Raw genomic sequence first — 21,963 nt, forward strand, 5'->3', positions numbered from 1 at the left:
CGCTGGGCCTCCCACCCAGGCTCCAGGCTCTCCTCCAGCCAGACCCAGCGCCTCTGCAGGAAAGGCACCGGGGCTCTCTGTCCAGCCCGGCCTGGGTGGGGCTGCTGCGCCTCTTGGCCGAGAGGAGGGTCTGTTATAAGAGCCATTTCAGCTCAGGCACACTTGCACGTTGAATCATAAAAGGCTGAAAGCCTCCAAGGTTGGATCACAGGCTGTTCCTTCGAAGGATGTTGTAATCAGAGACTTCTGGACTCAGAAGTTTCTACCAGCGGATGTGGAGATGGTAGTTTTAGAACTGAGGCGAAGAAGGAGGGGCTCAGAGGTCACCAGCCAACCCCTCCCCGCGCCCTTCAATTGCCAGACCCGGTCACACTGCACCTCGAGGGCCTGTGGACTGGGCTGCGTCTCCTGCAAGGGCCGGAGGTGGGTTTGGCTACTGTGGACTCCTGGGGGCCTGGGCAGCGTGTCGTCGTCACAGGAGCTGGACAAGCACGGTGGCTTGAGTGGCAAGTGAAGACCTGCCATCAACGGGCACTCATGTCCAAGCCCAAGACGGCGAGAGGAGAGCCGACAGGCGCGTGGCCTTCAGCCGCTCCCTGGCGGGTGCCCTGGGCAAGACAGGTCACCTCTCTGAGCCTCAGTATCCTTGGCCAAATGGGAAGGATAACGGTAATAAAATGGGAACAACAGCATCTGTGTGAGCAGCTGTGGCGAGGATTCCGTGAGTTCGTGTGTGAAACACGGAGGCCGGTCCCGTGTCTTCCGATCCTCCTGGCAAGTCAGGAGTGGAAAGGCCTTCTCCCCGCATCCCTGCCTCCGCTGCCCCGGCCACGCCCCGCCTCTTCGGGACGATGGCACTCACTGTCGTTTCCTCCAGCGAGGCTGGTGTCATCCTCCCCATTTCGTGGCTGAGACCAAGGCCCCTGGCTAGGCCGCAGAGATCCAGTGAGAAGGCAGAGCTGCCAGCGGGCGCCCTGCTGGGCCAGAGGGCCCTGCCCCACCTCATGCCCTGTGGTTGCTTCGGTAGATTGTGAAAACCTGAGTCTGGGAAGTGTTTGCTGGCGAAGCCGAGCAGGATGTGGGCAGGGAGGCCAGCGGCTGGACGCCGAGGCGGTAGGAGCCAGGGTCAGCAGCGGGGCTGCAGGACTGAGCAAGAACATCCCATTTTAGACGCCTTGACAGGCTACTTGTTTGGGGCCCAAAGAGGTGCTGCCCTGAGTGCAGGCTCCCACCCGGAGCGCTGGGGTCTGCTATGATTTCTGGGGCTCTTAAAACTCTCTTGCGTCATCAAGCCAAAAGGAAGTCCCAGGAAACCCAGGGCGGGGCTGAAGCACCAGGGCTTCCCACATCCCTGATGGGCAGAGACCTTAACCCGCAGGGTTGAAGGTGGGGGAAGGGGACTAGCTTCTACCCCCCCCCCCCCCCCCGCCGTCTCCTCAGGGCAGTTAAGCCTGCTGCAGGGGCCGTGCAGCTGGCCGAACACCTTGCAGGCCTCAGGCCAGCTCCCCTTTGCCCGGTCATGTGGCCAGTAGAGGCCGAGGTCTGAGGGAGGGCAGATGAGCTGTGTAGTGGTTGCTTGACCAGAAAGCATCAGCTGCTGCCTCTGGCCACTTGCAGAGAAGTGTAGCTTCGTGGTCTGGGAGGCCCCCTGTTGCTGAGGTGGTGTGGGGGTCACCTTTCAAGAACCAGAACACTCCTTTCCCAAGTGCCTAGGCCCAGCCCCAGGGCTCCAGCGCAGTGTTCCCAGCCTCTGTCTGGAACAGTATCTGGGGAACACGCCCCTCGGAGTAGGGGCCCTCCTCTGGTTGGACCTGCCCACCCGCCCCCCTTCTCTGTTTCTCAGTCTGTCATGTGGAGTTCCTGGCTCATGTCAAACTGTGAGTTGAGGACAGGGCTGTGCCAGGCACAGGGACTGCTCAAGGGGCACCTGCAGGACGGACAGACAGATGGGCAGACTGGGAACAAGGGAAGATGGGCGGTACAAGAGCGAAGGACTTCTTGTCCCTGTGATGCCCTGGGTCACTCCAAGTGGCCGGCCCCGCAGCCCACGCCCGTCTGCAGCCCCCCCAGGGCCAGTCACGACTGTGCTCCAGAGCCCTCGGGGATGGGGCTGCGAGGAACAGGGTTTTAACTCAGAAGACCCTTCACTAGACCGTCCTGCCCGGCAGCAGGGAGAGGCAGGGACAAGGCGGGTGCTGGGTGTCTGGAAGCCGAGCTGCAGGATGCAGGAGGGCCTGCGGGGGTCGTGGGGACCTGATGGGAGGTCCAGTAGGGGAGGAGCTAGAAATGCTGGCGCTGGGCTCTCATCTCAGGCAGTGTGCCAAGCCCCACTCCCAGGAGTAGCTCTCAGCCCGCACTCCCAGGGTCGGCTGGCACAGAGCAACAGCCCGCGTTTGCTGACTGAAAACAGCACAGGGGCTGGGGAGCTGAGCGAGCTGGGCTCCGTGAGAGCCGGTGGGCTGGGCTATTTTCCAGCGTGTCCCAACACTATCTGTTAAAAGGGGGTTCAGCAGCCAAGCTCAGACTGGGAACCACTGGGTCAGACAAAGTGAAATCAGCTTCTCAGATGCAAGATTTGCCAGGGTCCTCCAGAAGCTTGTCTGCAGGGGGGAAACGGCACCCTGGACGAGCTCCCCACGCTCTGCTCTGCACTGGTTGGCTCTCTCCACCGTGCAGCCTCTAAGCCACCCCTCAGGCCTAGACCCCAGTCTCCCATGAGCGAAGTGTGTGGGTGCATGCACCCGCGCCGCAGCTGTGAGAGGGGGTACAGGATGCCCCGGCCTCTCCTGGAACAAGCAGAAACTGCTGCCCTGCTTCCTGGGAGCAGCTGAGGCCCGGCCGGGCGGGAGTGTTGCTGCACGGTAATTGTGCGCTGAGGGCTGAGTGCAGCAGGAGGAAGTTGTGAGTGGCCAGGGCCTCCCGCTCAGTGTCTGCAGCAGCTGGGGCTCCTGGCAGGCCCCAGTGACCGCTCACTTCCAGCTGGGACAGCTCTGGGTCCGCCAGTCCCAGGTCCTCTGGTGACTCAGCACCAGCCACAGGCCCCAGAGCAGGGCCTCTTCCGGGGCGGGGGTGGGGGGAGGAGGTGGCGAGAGGAACCACGATCCCCATGACAGGCGGCGAGGTCTCTGGGCCCTCCAATTCCTGGACCCCTCCTGTCTCCTCCATCCCAGAAGGGTCATGAGCGCAGTTGGTCCAGGAAAAACATTTTATTCCATAAATACTCCTGCTCTCACTCACACTCCCACTTCTGCCCGTGGACACAGGAGGCCATGAATGAGGGACACGAGACTCCAGGGCAGGCTGCAGCCCTCCTGTGGCCAGAAGCCCTGGAGCCCCACACTGGGCCTTCCCTTGGGCCAGTGGTCACACAGCCCTACACCCCTCAGGAGACTGGCAGCAAAGGGGTCAGGCAGGAGCAGGGAGGCCCCCAAGAGGACTGGGGGATGGGTAGGGCTCCCCCCTACAGGGCCCCCCAAGACAGTGACCACAGAGCTACTCAGAAAGAAAAGCAGAATCAAACCACACACCAGAGTGCAAACAGTTGGGAGTGTAGGCATCATCCCCACAATCACCCGGTTCCTATGGAGGCGGCCTGAGCTGGTCCCCGGCTCCAGCTTGGCCCCCGAGTTATGGCTGGGCCTTCCCATAAGGCATAGAGACAAGCGGGGATGACCCCACCCCAGGCTGGGTCCGGGGCTGAGTCTGAGGTCCTGGCTCTTGCCCAACACTCACGCTCCACCCTACGACCCCAAGTCCTTCCAGGGCCACAAAGCCCTTCAGGCTCCAGGCTTGCATCTGGGATGCAGGCCCCAGCCCCGAGTGCCATCCCAGGCCCAGCCACCTGCTGGGTTTGGTTCAGCAGGGGAGGGGACAGGGAAGAAGGGGGAAGAGTCACTGGGGGCCACCAGGGTGAGGGGAGAAGCACCAGGCCCAGGGGCATATAACCACAGGGACAAAGGGTATCCTGGGCCACCAAGCCTCCCGCCCAGGCTAGACAGTGGCCAGTCCCCTTGCCCCTTCTCTCCCCAGGCCTTCTGTTCTAGAGGCTCCCCCAGGTCTCCGGTGGGGGGAACTGGTCCACATCCCCCATCTCGTTGTAGGTCTGGTCGCCCATAGTGAAGAGGAGTTTGTAGCGCAGGCGAACCTTCTCCTGGGCAAAGATGGTGAAGGCAGAAGGGTCAGAGGAGAAGGGGCTGCCCCTACCCACACGGCACCCTGTCACAGCGGGGCCCCTCACCTTCTGGGGGTTGGCGAGGAGCAGGACCTGGGTGATGGCTGAGGGGTGGACGATGGGGTTGAATGCCGGCAGCTCCGTGCCCGAGGGTGGCTGCAGCTTTACCTTCATGACCTGCGGATGGTAGGTCATGGCCAGCCTGGCCTCCTCATCCCTGCTGCCCCAGGAGCCAGGCAGCCCGCCCGTCAGCTTCTCCCTGGGGCTCCGTCCTTTGGTTCCCTTCTACCCCCCAACTACCAGGGAGAAACCTGTCCCGAGCGCCCGGACAGCCGGCTCCCCGCTCGGCCCTGTGTCACCCTGCCCCGGAGCGGGGAGGCACGCCCGTGTCACCTTGGGAACAGCCGACTGGAAAACGATGTTGCGGATGGGCTGGGGGGCGGTGCTCAGCATGGAGACCACCACCACCAGCACGTCGGAGCGCCCGGGCAGGGGGTCTCGGGCGAAGTGGAAGAGGACCCGGAAGCCGTGCTGGTCGTACACCGTCACCGGCAAGATGCTGCCTGGCAGGGAGAAGGGGCGCGCGCGGCGGGTGGGCTGTGGGGCCAGCACCTGGGACCGGCTCCCCCCACCAGGCTCATTTCAGGGCTCGCTGCAAGGTGGGTCCAGAAGAAGCAAGCGCAAACTTAGGCCCGTGTCGTGTCTTGGCCTGGAGGAGGCGCCACCCGGGGGGCAGACTAGCCCGCAGATGGGATGCGGGAGCTTCTAGTGTGCTGGTGGGCGCAAGACACCCTGAGTCAGAGCGGGGCTCCCCCAGGACCGGATGGCTGCTTCCTGGTGTGGGGAGTGGAGGACTGTGGGTGAGCTGGGGCCACGTTTTCACTGTGACCCTGGTAAATCAACTGCTCTGGGTTCAGGGTCCTGCCTGCTGCTGAGAGAGGGGTGCTGTGACGCACCCCGGCCATCTCCACCTGCTGTTTAGGCCTGCTGCTACGAGGGCTCCCTGCCCCCCACCGCTCCTGGGAAGAAGCCCAGGTTTGTACCGACATCTTATTCTGGTTCAGTCTGGTGATCTTGGGGAGAGCCCATACCTCTCTTAGTCTACCCGGCTGGGGAAGGGCCCGGGACCATCCTCAGGTTCTCTGCCTGTGCAGCCCAGGAGCTTATGAGGCAGTTCTGCAATTACTCTGGGGACGGATGGAGAAACTGAGTCCTGGGAAGGGGCAGGGTCGTGCCCAGAACTCCCTGCTGGGTCAGGCAGCGCTGAGAGAAGAGTCCCATTTTTGCATGGGCTCCCCTGCACAGAGCTCTCCAGGACAAGGAGGTGGCTGTACCACCGGCCCGGCCCGCGCCCGGCCCACTCACTGGGTTTGATGGACTCCAGGGGCACAGTGATGTTGGCCAGCGAGAGCTCGGTCGTCGTGGGCTGTGGCAGAGGCCCAGGGGGCTCTGGGGACACACTGTGGAGGAGGCTGGCGGCACCGGAGCTGGGCGAGCTGCAGCTGCTTTTATTCTGCAAGTCTCGGAGAGTGAGCCGGGGTGCTGGCTGCTGCTTCTCCCTTGTTGGGCGACGGTGCATGAAGAGGTGATTTTCTGGCAGCCCAGTGACAGGGCACAGGAAAAGGTGGGGCTCCCTGCTGTTCCTGACGCTTGTCTCCCTGGTCTTGGTCTCCTCATCTGGGAATGGCAAGCCCGTGCTTTCCCTTCCCTAGCCCTGCCCACTGCCCAGTGGGGCTCTGAGCACCCCACTGCTGCCCTCTGGACCTGGGGTCTCTCTTGAGGAGCTAGGAACCTTGGGGAGGGCATGTGAGCGGGCAAGGTCCCCTTTCTCATCAAATTCATGCTCTGGGGTGGGTCCTGTGCCTGCCTTGGTCACTGCTGTGTCCTTTGGGTCCTGTGCAACCACTGCCCACAGGAAATACCAGCACTGGGCTTGGGCAAGGGCTGGGCCAGAAAGGCCCAGGAGGAACTGCTGGTAGTGGGCAGGCAGGGCCCCATCCCATGCCAGCCAGGGTGCGTCCTCACCACCGCACTTGCTGGGACTCTGGGGGCAGCGACTGCTGCAGGAGGGTCTTCCCCAGGAGGTCCAGGTCATCTAGACCGCTGCTCACAGGCAGGGGCGTCTGCGCTGGGGGCCGGCTGTCCGTGTTGGGGGTCGGGGGCTCAGTGCTCTCAGAAGACTGTGGGGCACACAGAGGATGCGGGTGAGGCTGTGCTGAGAGATGTCAGGGTCACCTACTGCCACCCCAGGCCTCTTCCCCTTCCTGCAAGGGACCTCTGGGGAAGCAGCAGTGGCGGGGTGGGGGGTGGGGGTCACTCTTGTCACATGTGCCCCTCTCACACAGGGCTGTCAGGGCTGGACCTGGTCTGAGCTTCTGCTCCAGAAATGATCACATTCCAGAGACTTCAAAGTCACCCACGAGAGAAGGAATAAGGAACCAGAGGGAGACCCAAGGCTGGGATGCCGGGACACACGCCTGAAGATGAGGAGAGGACCATCGCCCTCCTCTGCCCTGGGATGGCAGCCGCGTGCAGGGGCCTCCCCGCCCCCTCCCTCCTGTGCCTCCACCCAGGCCATCTGTCCCAGCTGCCCTGTCAGGAGGGGTCAGGCTAGTTCCTGGCCCTCCTACCTGGAAGCTGTTCCATCCAGCACTGTCCAAGCTTGGGCCAGATGGGGGTGTGGGGTCGCTTAGGCCTGAGGGGAAGCAAGACAGAGGTAAAGGAGTTGGGGTCCTGAGCAGCGCAAGATACCTGGGGAGGGTACTGTGTGCTGGCTTGGGGCTCCCTGATTTCCTACCCTCCCTCAAAGAGGAAAAACCCCCACTTTCAGAGGGAAGCAGCAGCAGAGAAGTAGAAACTGAACATCCCGACAGCCCATTCCTGTGCCTCACGCTTCCTCTTTTTACACCCAGAAACCAGCTCAGCTATAGACGTCAGGACTTTTGTCTTCCTGCATGGCAGGCAGCTGGGAGCCAGCGTGGGGGTGGCGGGAGGCGAAGATGGCAAGGAGCCGGCAAGTGAGGTCCCTAACCTCACAGGCCCAGGTGGGCGCCGGTCACTGGCTTGAGGCCTGGGGTCTGAGCAACCTGGACCGGCTGCTGGCTGGGCCACAGCGTCCCCACATGCGTGTGGTGGGATCAGACGGGCCAGCTCTGAAGGCCCAGCCATGCCAGCAAGGCAGATGACTGCCAAGGAGCGCTGGGGCCCCGGGACCGCCCTGCTCGGGACCCGCTGATCGGATTGCTAGAAGGCGGCAGCTCACCCCCAGTCTGATTTCCACCAGCACAGCCCCTGTCAAGTTCACCCCAGGTTTTACCTGGAGAGGACAAGCTATCCTGTTTCTAGCCAGTCCTGAGTGAGCGAGCTCTGGCTTGAAGCGCACCCAGCGGGAGTGGGAGGCCGCGGGCTGAGGTCGCCTCCTCTGGACACGCCTGAGAGCAGGGGTGACGTATGGGAACAGCTACCATCTGTGACACCCACTGAGGTGTGAGGCACTTCAGACATGGGTCCCACCCAATCCTCACCAATGTCCAACGGTTGGCATGGGGCTCTCACCCTCCTTTTAGGGAGGAGAAAATGGATGCTCAGAAGAGTTAAGAAGCTTATCCCAGGTCACACAGCAGAAAAGGGCAGACGCCAGACCTGGACAGAGCATGGCCTAAGTACTAAAGTCTGAACAAGTCTCTGCCACATAGCTGTGTGACCTTAGGCTGGTGACCTAACCTCCCTGTGCCTCATCAATAAAATGGAGCCAGTGGCAGCAGCTGTAGCAGGGGATAAACTAGACAAGCAGGATGAAGTGCTGCCTTTGACAGGCAGGAAGTTCACCTCACTTACCCAGTCCCTACCCCCCAGTCTGCCTGCCATGGAGGACAGATTAGGACGAGGCCCTCTGTGGCCCCCAGGCTTCCTCCAGTGCCCCAACAGGGTGGTGCCTGGGCACTTCTAGTTCCTGTTCCCACACTTTGTTTTTGAGAAGAAACCAAAAGCTGGAGGCTCAGGGCTCCAGGCCCCGGGGACAGGAAGTACAGAGCACACCTCAGTTCAGTGAGGTGGCAGCTTAATGACAGACACTGGCCGGGCTGGCCACATGCCCAACTGCCCAGTCAGGCTGCTGCCACCCAGCCCTAGCCCTGCTGAGGCGGCTGTGCTTCCTCCTCACCAGGCCACGCTTTCCCTGTGTAAATCAGGGTCAGGGTCCTCTCACCCCAGGTCATCCTGGCTCTGATACAAAAGGGGCTGGTGGGTGGGGCTCGGGTGCCCTGTGGACACCCTGTGGTCAGCTCCTCCAAGGGAGGGTATCGGCCATGGGCCCACAGGGGAGCCCAGCCAGAGGCGCTGCTGGGTTCATCCCTTCCTGGACGAGGCGGCGAGTGGGAGCAGTGGAGAGGCTCACAGCACAGGCTCAGAACCCGGTGCCTCAGCCAAACTTGCTGGCCCTCCAGGCGCAGCTAGCCTTTCTAAGCCGGTCTCTGCTTCTGTCAAATGAGGGGGTGAAAGGGGCTGAGGTGAGACAGTGCAACCACTCCTGGTTCTTCACCGGCTCTGACTTCAGGTCGGGCTCTGGAAGCATGACAGACTCTTGGCTTCTAAGCTAGTTTCTACCCTACCCTTCGAGACGCCCTGCACAGGGCCCGGAGAGAAAGCAGAAAACCTGAAAACTGCCTGGTAGGGTAGGTTCCCTCTGCTTCTTCCCCACAGGTGAGCCTGGATTCCTGTCAATTTGTGGAGCCTAGACCCTTCCCAGGAGTGACGGCAGGCCTGGTCAGGGACCTGCTGGCGTCACTGGGTGCCTTGGGCTGGGCCTGGCTTCCCTGGAGCCTTCTGGTGCTTTGGGGCCCAGAATTTTACCTGGCTTCCTTTCAGAGGGGCAACAATGGAAGTTTGGGCAGCTCCTGATTCTGGGCTCTAACCTGTAGCAGGGAAACCCCCCAGGCAGCCAGAGCCTGGCCACGGCTGGTCTATGAGAGGTGGTTTAGCACCAGGCCAGCCTCAAGGTCTGACTATATGACCCTGCATGAGCTCCTTAGTGTCCCTGAGCCTCAGTTTTCTCAACTACGTAGCCTAGCACCCACTCCCTGGGCTCCACATGGCTCCCAGAAAGGGGACACGCGATGGAGCTGAGAGCTTCATTGCATGTTGGGGTATCACCTCCTGCTCCTCTGGAGCTTGGCCCTTTCTCACCCAGAGACATGAGCTCATCATCAAGCAGGGAAACTGAGGTGCTGGGCTGCTCCGGGCTGGCCTGGTCACCATGGCGGGTGGGGATGGCTGGGTAGGTGGTGCCTGCAGGAGGGAGATCCAGGCCAGAGAGGTCCAGCAGGGCTGAGGAGCTCCCTGGGGTTGGAAAGGAGAGTCAAGTGAGCCCTGGGGGAGGACACTCAGGCTCTCAGAGTCCTTGGGGGTACAGGGTGGCCAACGGTCCCCCCAACTCTTAACTACCCTCACTGGCTGGCAATCTGCTCACTGGGCACTGGGCTCTTTCTTAGATGGTAGTGTCCCCGCAACTGGGAACACACTTCCTCTTTTTGGCCAACTGCCTCCTAGCCAGCTAGCCCTGCTTAAACTTGCTGCCCCTGTCCCCCTTCTCCCCTGCACCCCATTGTGTCCCAACACAGGAGGTGCCCCAACCTCCTCTCTGGTTCCCCAGTGCTGTCATTTTACCCTTATTAGAACTTAGCCTGTACTGTCTAAGTGACAAACCCTCTCTGCTGCCTTCTGATAAATCAACTCAGCTTGGGGGTGTCACCTCTCCTGGAACAATAGGTGCCAGGTGCGTCAAGTGCAAGAAAGGCCTTCCTTCTCCTGCCTGTCCCAGCCAAGTCCTGGTTCCCTCCCCTTCTCCCACATCCTAACTTCCAAGCCTCAAAGCTGCGGGCCTGGCACAAACTTCACCCCCAACTCCTGCCCTGGGGGTCTCCCTGTCTTAAGGGGCCAGAGTTACCCTGGCCATCATGGCTACCAGCTCTGCAGCTAGCACACCCCCTGACCTCGCAGGGCCCCTCCTGACCCTCTGCCACCTCCTCACCAGGGATGGAGCTGGCGGCTGCATCTCCGTTGACCTCCTCGCCCCGCACCAGCTGCTTGTACAGGTTGATGACCTGGGTGAGGTTGTCGTTGGCCTGCAGGATCTCCGCTGGAACAGGCAGGAGGGAAGAGGCCAGGCTGAAGGAATGTGGGGGCAGTTGTGGGGGAGACGAGCACCCTACATTCATTTCAGTCCTCATGTCGGGGGCTGACTGGGATGGGGGTTGGGTGGGGGACAGTAGCCCATCTCACTACTCACTTGGGCCTCGCTCCCTCCCCTTGTCCAGGGCCCCCACATGCTGCCTCACGTGCCCCGCCTCCAGGTCTCCACACAGGCTCTGCTGTCTACAGGCCCCGGGCCTCTGCCTTCATCACTCACTGCCACAGGGCTTTACCCACGTCACCTCAGAGAGGCCTCCAGAACCTCCACTGCACTACCCAGCCCCCTGCTGTTTCTCCTCGCTGCTCACAACCACCTGACCCGCTGGCTGCTCACGTTCTGAGTTTCATTGTCTCCTCTCACAAGGCTACAAGCACCACGAAGCTATGGTATTAGTTGACTTTGATCATGCCAAGTCCCCAAGGGCCTAGAACAGAGCCTGGCACAAACTGAGCTGTGATCAATATCACCTCCTGGGGTGCCAGCCACAGCTTAGAGGAATCTGAGTGGCAAGCCTTGGAGGTGAGGACCAGGCATCTGGCATGTGGAGGTGCTCAGTGAATGACTGAATGAGCAGCTGAGGGGGTGCCCAGTTTGCTGGTTGACACAGTGGCAGAGAGCCTCATGTGACAGGGGACAGTGTCTGTAGGAGTGTGTCCCCCATTCACCCTGGTCCTGCCGCTGTTCTGCTCTGTGATATGGGTAAATCACTTTCCTCCCTGAGCCCCACTTGTGAAATGGGGAGCGTTCTCTCCTGTGAAGCTTGCGAGCAGTAAACGAGGCCCACTGCCTCCTGCTGTGGGCCGTCCCTAAGCCGCCAAGGTCCTTAGAGGCTCTCCACCCCTCTGCCCTTGCTGTTTCCTGCTCCCTCTAAGTGGACAAACCAAGGTGCGTACTGGAGAAGGGGGCCCCCTGGTGGTGGCTCCTTCCAACTGCGGATACCAGGGGCAGGGGAGGGTGGGTAGGAGGGACTCCTCCCAGGCTCACCTAGGGCCTCATCATTGTCCTCCGTGTCGCTGGCCAGCCTGAAGAGCGTGGGCCGCATCCGCTCGCAGCGCTGGTACAGCTCCTGGGGGCAGTATGGTGGGTGAGTCAGGGCCTGCAGGGGCACCGGAGCGGACAGGGACAGAGACGGGTGGAGGTGGGCACACCTTCATGAGGTCCTCGCTGCTGTGGGCCGCCGCGCCGCCCTGGCTGTGGCTCATCACCATCTCCGTCAGCAGCTTCACATTGTTGTTCACCTCCTCGATGGCACTCACCCGCTTTGAGATCTTCTCCATTCTTTTCTGGTCCTGGGGGGCAACGGCAGAGGGCTGCTGAGAACCTGCAGGCACCGGCTCGCTGCCCGAGTGTCTGCAGCCAGGTGTGAGACGGGGTTCTGGGGTGAGGTCACTGCACCTTGCAAAAAGCCCCTCATGCCCAGGACAGGGCAGCAGGAAGCCCCCGCCAACCCTGCACCCACTTCCTCTCTTCCCTCACCGGCCCTGGGCCCGGCTTCCACACAGGCCCATCGGAATTCCTGGACTCTCAGGCAGAATCCCCTGGGGTGGCCCTGGAATCTGGGCTGCTAGCGCACGCACAGGGTGACCCTGGTCTAGTGTCCGAGACCTTCAGCCGTGGCTCCACGGCTCTCACCTTCTTGTGTTTGTCCCTTGAAAGAGGGCCCCTGCACTGGAAAGTGGAAAGGACCCTCAGTGGTGACCCAGTACAACCTGGAAGTGGTGCAGTACCTCTCCCGGGCCATCGATGCCCGGCAAGGGGGTCACACATGGTGTTGAGAGGCTGCTGCAGAAGTATGCCTGTTACCCCACCCCCTCTGCTTACTGCCCCGGTCCTCCCTGTGGGATGAAGGTGGCTGTGCTGGCTGACAGACTTCCCAGGGAGGCCGCCCTGACTCCGGATTGTCAGTGCATGCAGGACGTGGCTCTCTAGGCCCCTGATGGCAAGCTTTTTTGATGATTTACTCTTATCAATAAAAAAAAGTTTCAGGGCCTCCCAGGAGTCACAGGGGTTAAAGATGCAGGACTATCAAGCTATCCCCAGCCACGCAGCACAAGTTTGATACCTTGCCAGGGAGCTACCCACACGGTGCAGTGGACCTCTCATCTCCCTGCTGCTCCCCTCAGCCGTGTATTTCAGTCAGTCTGCCTGTTCTGCTCCCCACTCTGTCTCTGGTGAATCCTCTCACCCCACACCTCTGGCCTGTACCCTAGTTCTTGTATGCATAAATGAATGAATCTTTTTAAAAAAAAAAAAGTTTCAGTGTGCATACAAGCAAGCATTGCATATGTACAAATTAAACACATATTCTTTCTACAGAAATAAACACACACACCTGATTACATGTGTGTTTAAAAAACACATACATTTTAAATATAGCAAAGCCTATATTTATTTCCAATTTTCACAGGAGAGGTAGTCAATCTTCCAGAATTCTGTCCAGGGCAGGCTGACTCAGCCACTGGGAAAGTCTTCTCTCCACACTGGTCCTGGCCTTGCCCACTGAGGTGCCCCAAATTAGAAAGGCTTTCTTTGCCTTCTAGCTAGGTGACTGTAGGGCTCCTGGCACATGCACACATACATTCCTCCAATGGCCCTGTCCTGTCCCCCACAGCCCCCTCCCCTAGCCTGGGTCGTCGGTCACCTCCTGCACCATCTCCTTGATGAGCTTGTTGGCTGCCCGGAGGTCCTCAGGGTGGGAGCTCTTCAGCAGGCGGGCCAGCATCTGCGGACAGAGGGACAAGACCATGAGGGCAGTGCCTGGGCCTGGGGTCAGGAGACTGGGGTTACCTTCTGGCTCCCTACTACCTGGCTGTGGGAGCTGGGTATGTTACTTAAGTTCTCCATGGAATGGTGAGAATGCTGGCACCTGCTGGGGTGACCACAAGACAACCAAGCCGCTGTGTAAGTGCCCCCCGCACCTGCAGGCGTGTTCGCAGCACGGTGCCAAGCATTACATCATGCATGTGCATGTGGGAACCCATCTGGAAGGGTGTGCAAGGAACTTAACAATGTCCCTGCCAGGGCAGGACTTGGCAGAGCGGGTTTTGATTTTATCCGACCTCCTCTGTGCTGTTTAACTTCTGAAGCACAAGCACATGCGTCTTTAATTTAAAAAAACACAATTGGGGCCTCCCCTGGTGGCTCAGCAGTTGAGCGCAGGGCTGTGAGGCTGCCCACAGCCTCTGTAGCGCTGGTTCGTTCCCCGGCTGCCAGCGAGGGTCCCACACACACAAAAAAAAAACCAACAAAAAACAAAAAACACAATTATTGCCAAAAGGCAAAAAGATAGGCATGCTCCCAACTGGCCTATGAAGTGTGCTCAAGTCAACCAGGGCCAGCAGACACCCTGTGTAAGAAATGCGGGGCGCTGTGTGGGGAGCACTCAGCGTGCTGGAAGTGGGACCCAGGGTGACCCCCTGCGGGCAGCCAGGTTCGAATTCACTGGCCTCCACGTGGGTCGGAAGCCTCACCTTGGATTTTTCCTCATCTTCGAAGATCACATTCTTGGGCCGTGGCGGAGGAAGGGGAAAGGTGGCGTCCTCTGGAAGCTTGGGGTCAGCTTTCACAATCCCTGGAGAGATGGGTGGCGGGAAGATGGTCAGCAGGGCCGACTTGGGGCAGAGGGTGGGAAAGGGATGGGCAGGCCCGGGGAGGACGGAAGGAGGGGGCAGTCTTCCGCCAGCAGGCTGGCTTTGGACTAAGGCGGCCCAGAGCAGGCTCCTGAGCTACCATGTCTAATTGGTGGGTAGAGCTTAGACACCCCTAAATTGAGGCCACTCCATGGGGGCTGCTCTCTGAGGAGAAAGGTGACCCAGACTCACCTTCTTTCCACCTAATTTAGCATCAGGCAGAATCACAGAAAGGCCCCACTGGTCATCTGTTCTTGAGAAGCTCAAGGGCATAATTGCTGCCAGAGCCTCTAAAGCTGCTGGAGCCCCAGCTCCGGGAGGGGTGAGGGCACCAGTCACACCTGCCCTCTGGGGTCTCACCCTGCTTCTTGAGCATCTGGTAGGCCTCCGCAATCTTCACCTCCTCTGGCAGGCAGAGCGTCCAGCTGTATAGGAGCTCCAAGATCTTGTTCTTCACCTTCTCTGATGTCCGAGAGCCCAGGTACTTTGGGGACCAAGGGAAGGAAAGGCTTTTGACAATGCTGGCCCCACTCACTGCTGCCCAGCCCAGTCCCTACCTGGCTTCCTCACCAGGAACCCCGCAGGAACACAGTGGCCTACAGGGTCCCTCACATCCCCCAGCAGCCTGGAGCAGACCGAGCTCACCTCCTGGCTCTGCCACTCACTAGCTGTGCCAGCCCTGTGTGTCTCAGCTCCCCGCCTGTTAAGTGGGGGTGACAGCAGTGGCACTGTGGTGAAGAAGCAGAGCTGACACAGGTAAGATGCAGAGTCCAGCACCTGCTCACGGCCTGCTCATGCGTGGCTTAAGCCTGTGACTGTGGGAAGGGGGCCGCTAGGCTCTGGCTGACCAGGGCAGGGGCTGTGGAGGAACTCCTCAGCCTGCGCAGTCTCCCAGCAGCAGCTAGGCCGAGGAGCTGGCTCTCCCATCCTTCCCTAAGGGAGAAGGGGGCAGCTGGGCCGTTCAGCTGCACTGGTGAAGGGACAGGTCTGAGCCAGGAAAGGTGAAGGGGGTGGGCCCTCACCCAAAGGTCCCAAACAGGTTCATGCCCCAGGGGAGGACTCTTCAGGCCAACCTGGTACAGGGCTCCGACAAGCAGGTTTGGGGACTCTGCATCCAAGGCCTCAAGAAGACCGCTCATATGAGCTGGGGATGGGGGAACCTCTACTATGGCAGGGGCATAGGGTATGAGACCAGAGCGAGAAGCACTCCCTGCTGCCCTTCTCTCTAATGAGGAGTAGAACCATGGCTGCCTCCAATACCAACGCCCCCCACCCCATCTTCTAGAACCCCTGTCCCTGACTTAGCTATGGAAAGCGACTAGGAGACAGGGTCTGTTTGTGCCAGGTCAGGGTTCCGGTCAAAGGTTGAGCAGGAGGGGTGGGAAGCCCCCAGGACAGTCAGTCACCCCGCCATCCGGGATCCTGTTTCCTCAACCAGTGTCTGAGTGAGCAGGGGGGTGTCTGAGCGAGCAGGTGTGGTCGGGCTGGGGTACCTACCTTGGGGGAAACGACCTTGATGAGCTCGTTGAGGAAGCGGAACTTGCCCACCTCGTCATGAAACCTCTTGCCGCAGCTTTTCATGCATGTTTCCAGCACCTGAGGGGGGGGAGCAGCGTGAGGGGCCCCGGGGTGGAGTGGCAGAGATAGCCCCCCACACACCTTGGCAAGGCCCAGATGCCCAGGGGAGGCATTCAGAAAGTTACATGACAAGAGGTTTCTGAGGGGCATAAAGGTCCCTACGACCCACCCCCAGCCTCCAGCCCCGGGGACTTCGCGGGCCAGGGAGTCCAACCTGCGGACCACGGAGTCCTTCCCCTGCCACATCTGAGCACCAATGCAAATGACTTTCTTACTATTTTTTATTTGTTTTGAGAATTTTAACAGGTACCACCTCCTTGGCTTCTCCTCAGCTACATGACTAAAATCACAGCACCAACATGTATTTGAGGAAAAAAGAAAAACTAATGTGCTGAAAAAATAATTATGAGAAAAAAAACCATTCACGTAGCACCAGTGTGAGTCAGCTTTGCTCTGAGCTTGGCTGCCGGGTGGTCCACGCTTGGGGGTCAGGCAGTGTGCCCTCCGCTCTTCTGCTGTTGGCACAGCTTTGAGACCTCTGGCCTGAGCCCAGCGTCACCCCAGGGCCCCTGGGAAGCAGAGTGCTGGCCTGTCTCTGGGCCCACTGGTGGGACGGGCTGGCACTGTATTCACGTGCAGAGTCCTGGAAGCAGAGGCTTGAGGAGCTGGGGCAAGCCCTGTTCAGTCTGTTCAACTGGACACCAGAGATCCGATGTGCTGCCAAAATGGGGAACCCCTGCACCAGAGGACCTGAGGGGGTGCCTACAACTAGAGGCCTAACTGGGCAGGGTCTGGCGTGCAAGGCCATCCACTGGTTGCCGTGGGATGCTCTGGGGCTGGTCCAGTCTCCCACCCTCGTCATCCTGGCACAACCAATTTAGGCTCTAAAGAGCTGATAGGACCCTCAAAACCTTCCCTAGAGTTATCTGTGTGGTTGGAGGATGAAGTGCACCCTCTTTCTTCTCACCGTCAAGGCCTGAATCGCCTCCCATTCCTGTGGAGACTGGATCTTGTGGGCCAACAGCCGGGTGGCAAGTGGAGGCCTGGGTGAGAGGAAGGGCAGAGTCAGCACAGCCAGGGGGAGGGCACCGACACAGGACACAGGGACAGGCAGAGAGCAAGGCCGGGGCCTCTGGGAGATGCAAGCTGAGTCCTTGGGGGGCCTCATGAGAACTGCCGGGCCCTTGACTCACTGTGGAGACAAGTATAAGAGGGGACGGCAGCCTTCGAGGACCCTGCGTGGGCACAGAACATGACAATGTGCCCAGGGCAGTTGCATGGTGGAGCTGGTGACACAAAAGACCCGTCACTCGCGACAGCGATAGTACCATGTATTAAGCACTCATAACGTGCGAAACGCCTACATACATCTACCTGTCGGACCTTCATCAGAGCCCCCCCCCCCCGTAGGAGGCACCAAGGCACCCACTTTATGGCCAAAGAAGCAGAGGCACCGAGGCACGCAATGACGCCCAAGGCGACTCAGCTGCCTGAGGGGCTGGTTCACTCCTGAGCCGCGGACTCCAGAGCACGCACAGCGTGTGGAGGGAGTGGAGGTGAGGCACCCTGAGCTACGCTCCCCATGCTTCAGCACCACCCAGGCCACCTGCCAGCGCAGTCTCCCCAAGACACGCTCTGGTTCTTCCTTGAGCGGAGGGCCTGCTGCCCTGAGCCCAGCTGGGGAGCACGCGGTCTCCCTGCAGGAGGCCCTCCCGGACAAAGCACTGTGGCGGCGAGGCCAAACTGGGCCTGATCGAGCTCAGGACGAGCAGTTACTCTACGAGGTCCTGGGGACACTGCTGCGTCTCCCATGCCTCAGTTTCTTCACCTGTCAGTGGGCCCAGTGATCCCACCTTGGAGAGGGGCACACAGCAGCATGCTCTACAAAGTGCCCGTGACCCCTGTTGATTTGTGAGCATGTTAAGCATGAAACTGGATCTTGACCCAGCCACATCCCCGCTGGGCCAGGGTCTCGAGTGTGCTGGGCAGGTGTGCAGGGATTCTGCTGGGCACACGAGCAAAGGAGGGGGGCTACCTACCCCTCAAAGTCCTCGTTGAGCTGCTCACAGAAACCGTTGATGCTGGCCCAGTTCAGCTCCTTGTTCAGGGGGTTCGTGGCTCTGTCTGTAGGAGGAAAGAGGTCAGTGTGGCTGAAGGGACCCCTGGCCTCTCCCACCCCCACCCTACAGCAGGGCCGGGTCGGTAGGGGACAGAGTGTATGACTGAGCACATGACAAGAGACCCCACTGGCTTCCTGCTCTGACAGCCTCACGACCTGAGAGCCCACACAGGGGCAAGTCGTGGTCAGGGGAGCCCGGGTACACCGCTTCCTTTCGCAGCTCCTCCCAGAGGGCCCCACCTTTAGAATTTGTGCTCAGGGGTCATCTGTTCCCACCATTCCCACCCCTAACGCTGTACCCCTCCCCCCGTCCCACCCTCCTCCTCTGATGCTGCTCCTGAAAAACGGGTCCCCGCCAACTCTCGTGGCATTTGCATTCGGAGGGAAGCAGAGGTAAGGGGAAAAGCCACAGCTCTGCCCTCAAGGAGCTGTGGAGCTGGGAAGCTGGCCAAGGGAAGCTAGGCTCTCAGTACAGCGTGACTGAAGAGGCAAGGGAGCCCTGGGAAGCAGAGGAGGGCACTCAGTGGAGCCTGGGACCAGGGGAGGCTGCCTGGAAGAGGCAACACAGCAGGGTCTGGAGGGCATTAACCAGGCTGAGGACGACCTGCTTCTGGACAGTTCAAGGGCTGTGTGCGAGGAGAGACATGCGTAACAGGGCTCAGGGCAGAGCGTGAAGACCCGGTAAGGAGCGGCTCAGGTGTCACCTCCTCTGGGAAGTCATCACTGACTCCCACTCCTGCCCTGCTGGGTCGGCTCGCTCCCGTGTCCCCCAGCCACGTGTGTACACCCTCGTCTCCTCGGGGCGCACCAATGAGTGAGGGCTCAGTTGCGGGCAGGCAGGGCTTGGTTTTGGGGCGAGTCTGAATCCAGGAAAAGGCAGTGGCCAGGAAGGCAAACAGGTCTACAGGGGTGGGTGGCAAGCAAGGCCCGATTTGCCTCCCTGATGCCCAAGGCTGCTTCAGCAATAATCAAGGAGGGAACATTACTTCCCTGAACCTCCATTGCCCCATCTGCAGAGCTGGAGTGAAATAGGGGCTGACTCTGGGGGATCAAATACTTCATGTAGGTTAAGGGAGGGGGGCGGGTGGAGCTGCATCTTCACCCCTACCCAGAGCAAAACCCTCCTGGTCCAGTGCTGCCTAAGCTTGAGCGCTGGGCAGGGGGTGTGGTGGGAACACAGCCCAGGAGGTGGGACAGAAGGATATGCGGCCAGAGGGAGGCTGGGAAGCAGCATGTGGCATCTGTCCCTTTGGGGTCCCATGCTGGGGCAGGAAGCCTGGGGCCCTGTGATACCAGTGCCTGGCGGCCATTCATTCGATTCATGTTTATGCAAGAAATATTCTGAGTACCGGGAGGGCAGCAGTGGACAAGACGAAGCCCCTGGCCTCCTGGAGCTCCCAGCCCGGCAAGACAGGCGGCAACTACTCAGATAAACAGGACAGACTGCCTGCTGCTGCAAGGGCCCCGAAGAAAAGCAGTGCAGGGACAAGCACAGAAAGCGTTGGGGGTGCTTTCTGGGCGGGCGCTCAGCGGTGGCACAGCCGAGCAGAGACCTCAATGAAGCATTTCTCTCTGGGCACAGACCGCTATTCAGTTCCTCAAAGCCCTCTAGTTCCCTGGAGAAAGGAAGACCCCGCTGGGGAAACCAGGAATAGGCACCCCTCCGCCCCCACCCATGGTAAGTGACTGTCTATGCTGCTTCCCAGCCCCCAACACGGCCAGAGACTGGGCAACACCAGTCTAGAGTTAGAAAGCCAGAATGCGGTTAGATACGGTCCCCTCAATGAGCCCGGGCTGGGGGACCTTGAACGGGAACTTCCTTGCAGGGTCAGGCACATGACTCTGAGTGAGGAGAGAGGCTGGTTCAAGGGACCATTCCTGAGTCAGAGCCAGTGAGGAAGAGTAAGCGGCATCAAGAGACACCAGCTTTCTCGCCGGCATCAGGCTCAGGGCAAGGGCCTCGGGTCTTTGGTCTGACCGAGCTCTCTGGCCCTGGCCCCAGTCTTCTTTCCCCCACCGAAGGGAAGCACTTTCCCCGGGTGGCAGCAGGGGAGAACACCCGGGAAAGGAGGGTGGTGTTTCACAATGGGGTGACTCTACCCCGCCACCCCACAGTGGTGACAATGTCATCATTTACCCCACCGAAAGCTACTCTGCCTCCAACCTCGCCAAGGGAAGAGCTTCCAGTTCTGAATGGACACAAGGGGAAGAAAAAGAGAAAAGAACCTCAGTCCTAATCCATCAGGGTCCGGCTTGCTGCCATACGCAGGTGTCCTGCCTGCCCTCCTGGTTCTCAGATCTGACGCTGGTGCCCTCCGCAAACCCCTCTGCTGTTCAATTGGAGAGTTTTCTATGCCTGTCAGATCCTCCAGCCACAACCCTGCCCAACCTCCCAAGTTATTGCTGAGACCTGGACACGGGTCGCATTCTGGAACAGTCTTGATGGCTGCTGAATCGCTCCTTTCCATTTCCTGTCCCTCCACAAGAGCCTGACTATGAAGCCACCCTGGAGATGGTGTGATTCTGGGGCCAGGGCCAGGGTCTAACGCTGCACAAGGCTGGCTGAAAGGGACTGGCCGTGACCCCAAACCACCCTGCAGGGTCAAGCGGCTGAACTGAAGGTACACCTGCGGCTGTGCTGAGGCCCTGGAGGAAAGACTTGGGACAGAGCTGTCAACAGCAGAGGGCCGAGAGCAGGAGTGGGAGAGCCCAGGACTGACCCAGTCGGGTAGGGAGTCCGGGAGCCTCAGGAGTAGGAAGCTGTGTCTGAGGAAGACATCCACCCACCCATCCGCAGCAGGGGCCTTTGGAGGAAGCCAATCAAGGGTTAGGTTTTGGGTGGAGTTGCAAAGTCTGAGGGCTTGGGGGTGGGGGGAGTGACAGAGAACTTTAAGTGATTTCTGGAGAGTGTGCACAGACTCTCCAAGCCCGTAGGGTTTGGGGTTTTCTCACTGTGTGGCTAAAGATTTGGGGTACGGGATGGGCCAGTGGGTCCTCCCCTCCTGTGTGAGGAAGGAGCAAGTCTGACAGCGGTTGTGGGGTCCAGGAACGTGAAGCCCGACAGTGGAGGATTCGGGGTCCCAAGGGGAGTAGGGAGCTTTCCTCCCCGGGCCTCAGATGCAGCCCTCGCTCCCTCACTACCTCCCCGATGCAAGGAAATGGTTGGGGGGTCCGCTCCTCTAGCGAAGTCTGGGCTGTGTGTGTGTGGGGGGGCGGCTGGAGACATTCCTGGGGTTCTGGGCGCAAAGCTGGGCACCGCTCACTCCTCCCCAGGGGTCGCGGCCCAAAGAGCGGACGGGCGGGCGGCGCCCACGCCCACCGCGGGTCGGGGCAGCCCGTGGGTCCCCCTTCACCCCAGGGTAGGAGAAGCCGGCTCCGGTGCCGCCCCTCCCCGGGCGGGGGCGGGGCGTGAGGAGGGGGCGCCCCGTACCCCGCCCCCGCCTGGTAGGGGCCCGCCTCGTGCCCCCCGGTTCCGGTTCCGGTCCGGCCCGCGCCCCTCCTGGACACTCACTGATTCGCGCCTCCAGAGTCTCCGGCTCCATCGCGGGCTCCATCCGCCACGGGCCCCCGGGCTCGGCACCGCCCCCCGCCCCCCGCCGCTCTCGCGGGACCTGCTCGGCACGCCCTCCGCGATTAAAGGGGCAACGTCCGCCGCGACGCACGGGAGCGGCGCCCCAGGGCGCGCGGCACCATCGAGACGCGCGCGAGCTCGCCTAGAGCGTCAGCTGCGCGCCCGGCCCTCCCCCAAGCGGCGTCGCGTCGCGGGCTGGACCCGCCGCCGGCCCTCACGTTCACGGCGCTCAGGCGGGAGAGGAGGCGGACGGGCGGGCTGAGGGCCGAGGGCGACACCATGGAAACCCCACGGGGCGCTCTAACTCGTTCTGCGTCACGGAGATGCCCTTAACCGCTTCCGGAAGCGCGCTCCGCCGCCATGTTTCTGCGGGGCCTGAAGTCACTTCCGGGGCCCGAGCGTGCACTTCCGCTTAGAGGCCCGGTGGGGGGGGCCTTAAAAGGGCGATGACGCAGGGCGGCCGCGTGAGCTTGAGTCAAAGTTTGGCGTGTGCCCGCGGTTCCCGGCGATCGTTCTGACCGGTGTTATGGGGTCACCCCCCCCCACTCCTCGCGCCACGTCCCGGGGGCACATAATGCTTCGCTTGAGGTCACCAGTGGGGGACCCGGCCCCGCTCTGTCTCCTGCGGGCGTCCGCAGCCCCGGGGAGGTCGGCCTCGGCCCGCGCAGGAGGCCAGGCCGCTCTTTGGGGCGCGGCGTGGGGGGA

The 21,963-nt window shown here is 60.9% G+C and overlaps 1 protein-coding gene across 4 annotated transcripts; it reads right to left on the reverse strand.

Moving 5' to 3' along the window:
* Positions 1-4,039: 4,039 nt before the first annotated feature.
* Positions 4,040-21,241, reverse strand: GGA1 (golgi associated, gamma adaptin ear containing, ARF binding protein 1; the record flags this gene model as incomplete). Of its 4 annotated transcripts, none has more annotated exons than XM_084255778.1 (17): positions 4,040-4,150; positions 4,238-4,348; positions 4,565-4,730; positions 5,533-5,726; positions 6,205-6,351; positions 6,802-6,866; positions 9,356-9,508; positions 10,200-10,307; positions 11,346-11,427; positions 11,510-11,650; positions 13,003-13,083; positions 13,832-13,932; positions 14,351-14,474; positions 15,488-15,586; positions 16,536-16,611; positions 17,608-17,692; positions 21,199-21,241. In XM_084255778.1, the coding sequence occupies 17 exons, from the start codon at positions 21,239-21,241 to the stop codon at positions 4,040-4,042; spliced, it is 1,887 nt and encodes a 628-aa protein (XP_084111904.1). The 4 variants fall into 4 exon arrangements, with proteins under 4 accessions (XP_084111904.1, XP_084111902.1, XP_084111903.1 ...); XM_084255776.1 differs by having other exon boundaries at positions 4,565-4,734; positions 5,537-5,730; positions 6,197-6,351; XM_084255777.1 differs by having other exon boundaries at positions 5,533-5,730; positions 6,197-6,351.
* Between the last annotated feature and the right edge of the window lie 722 nt (positions 21,242-21,963).

This window comes from Talpa europaea (assembly GCF_964194135.1).
Source record: "Talpa europaea genome assembly, chromosome: 15".
Lineage (NCBI taxonomy): Eukaryota > Metazoa > Chordata > Mammalia > Eulipotyphla > Talpidae > Talpa > Talpa europaea.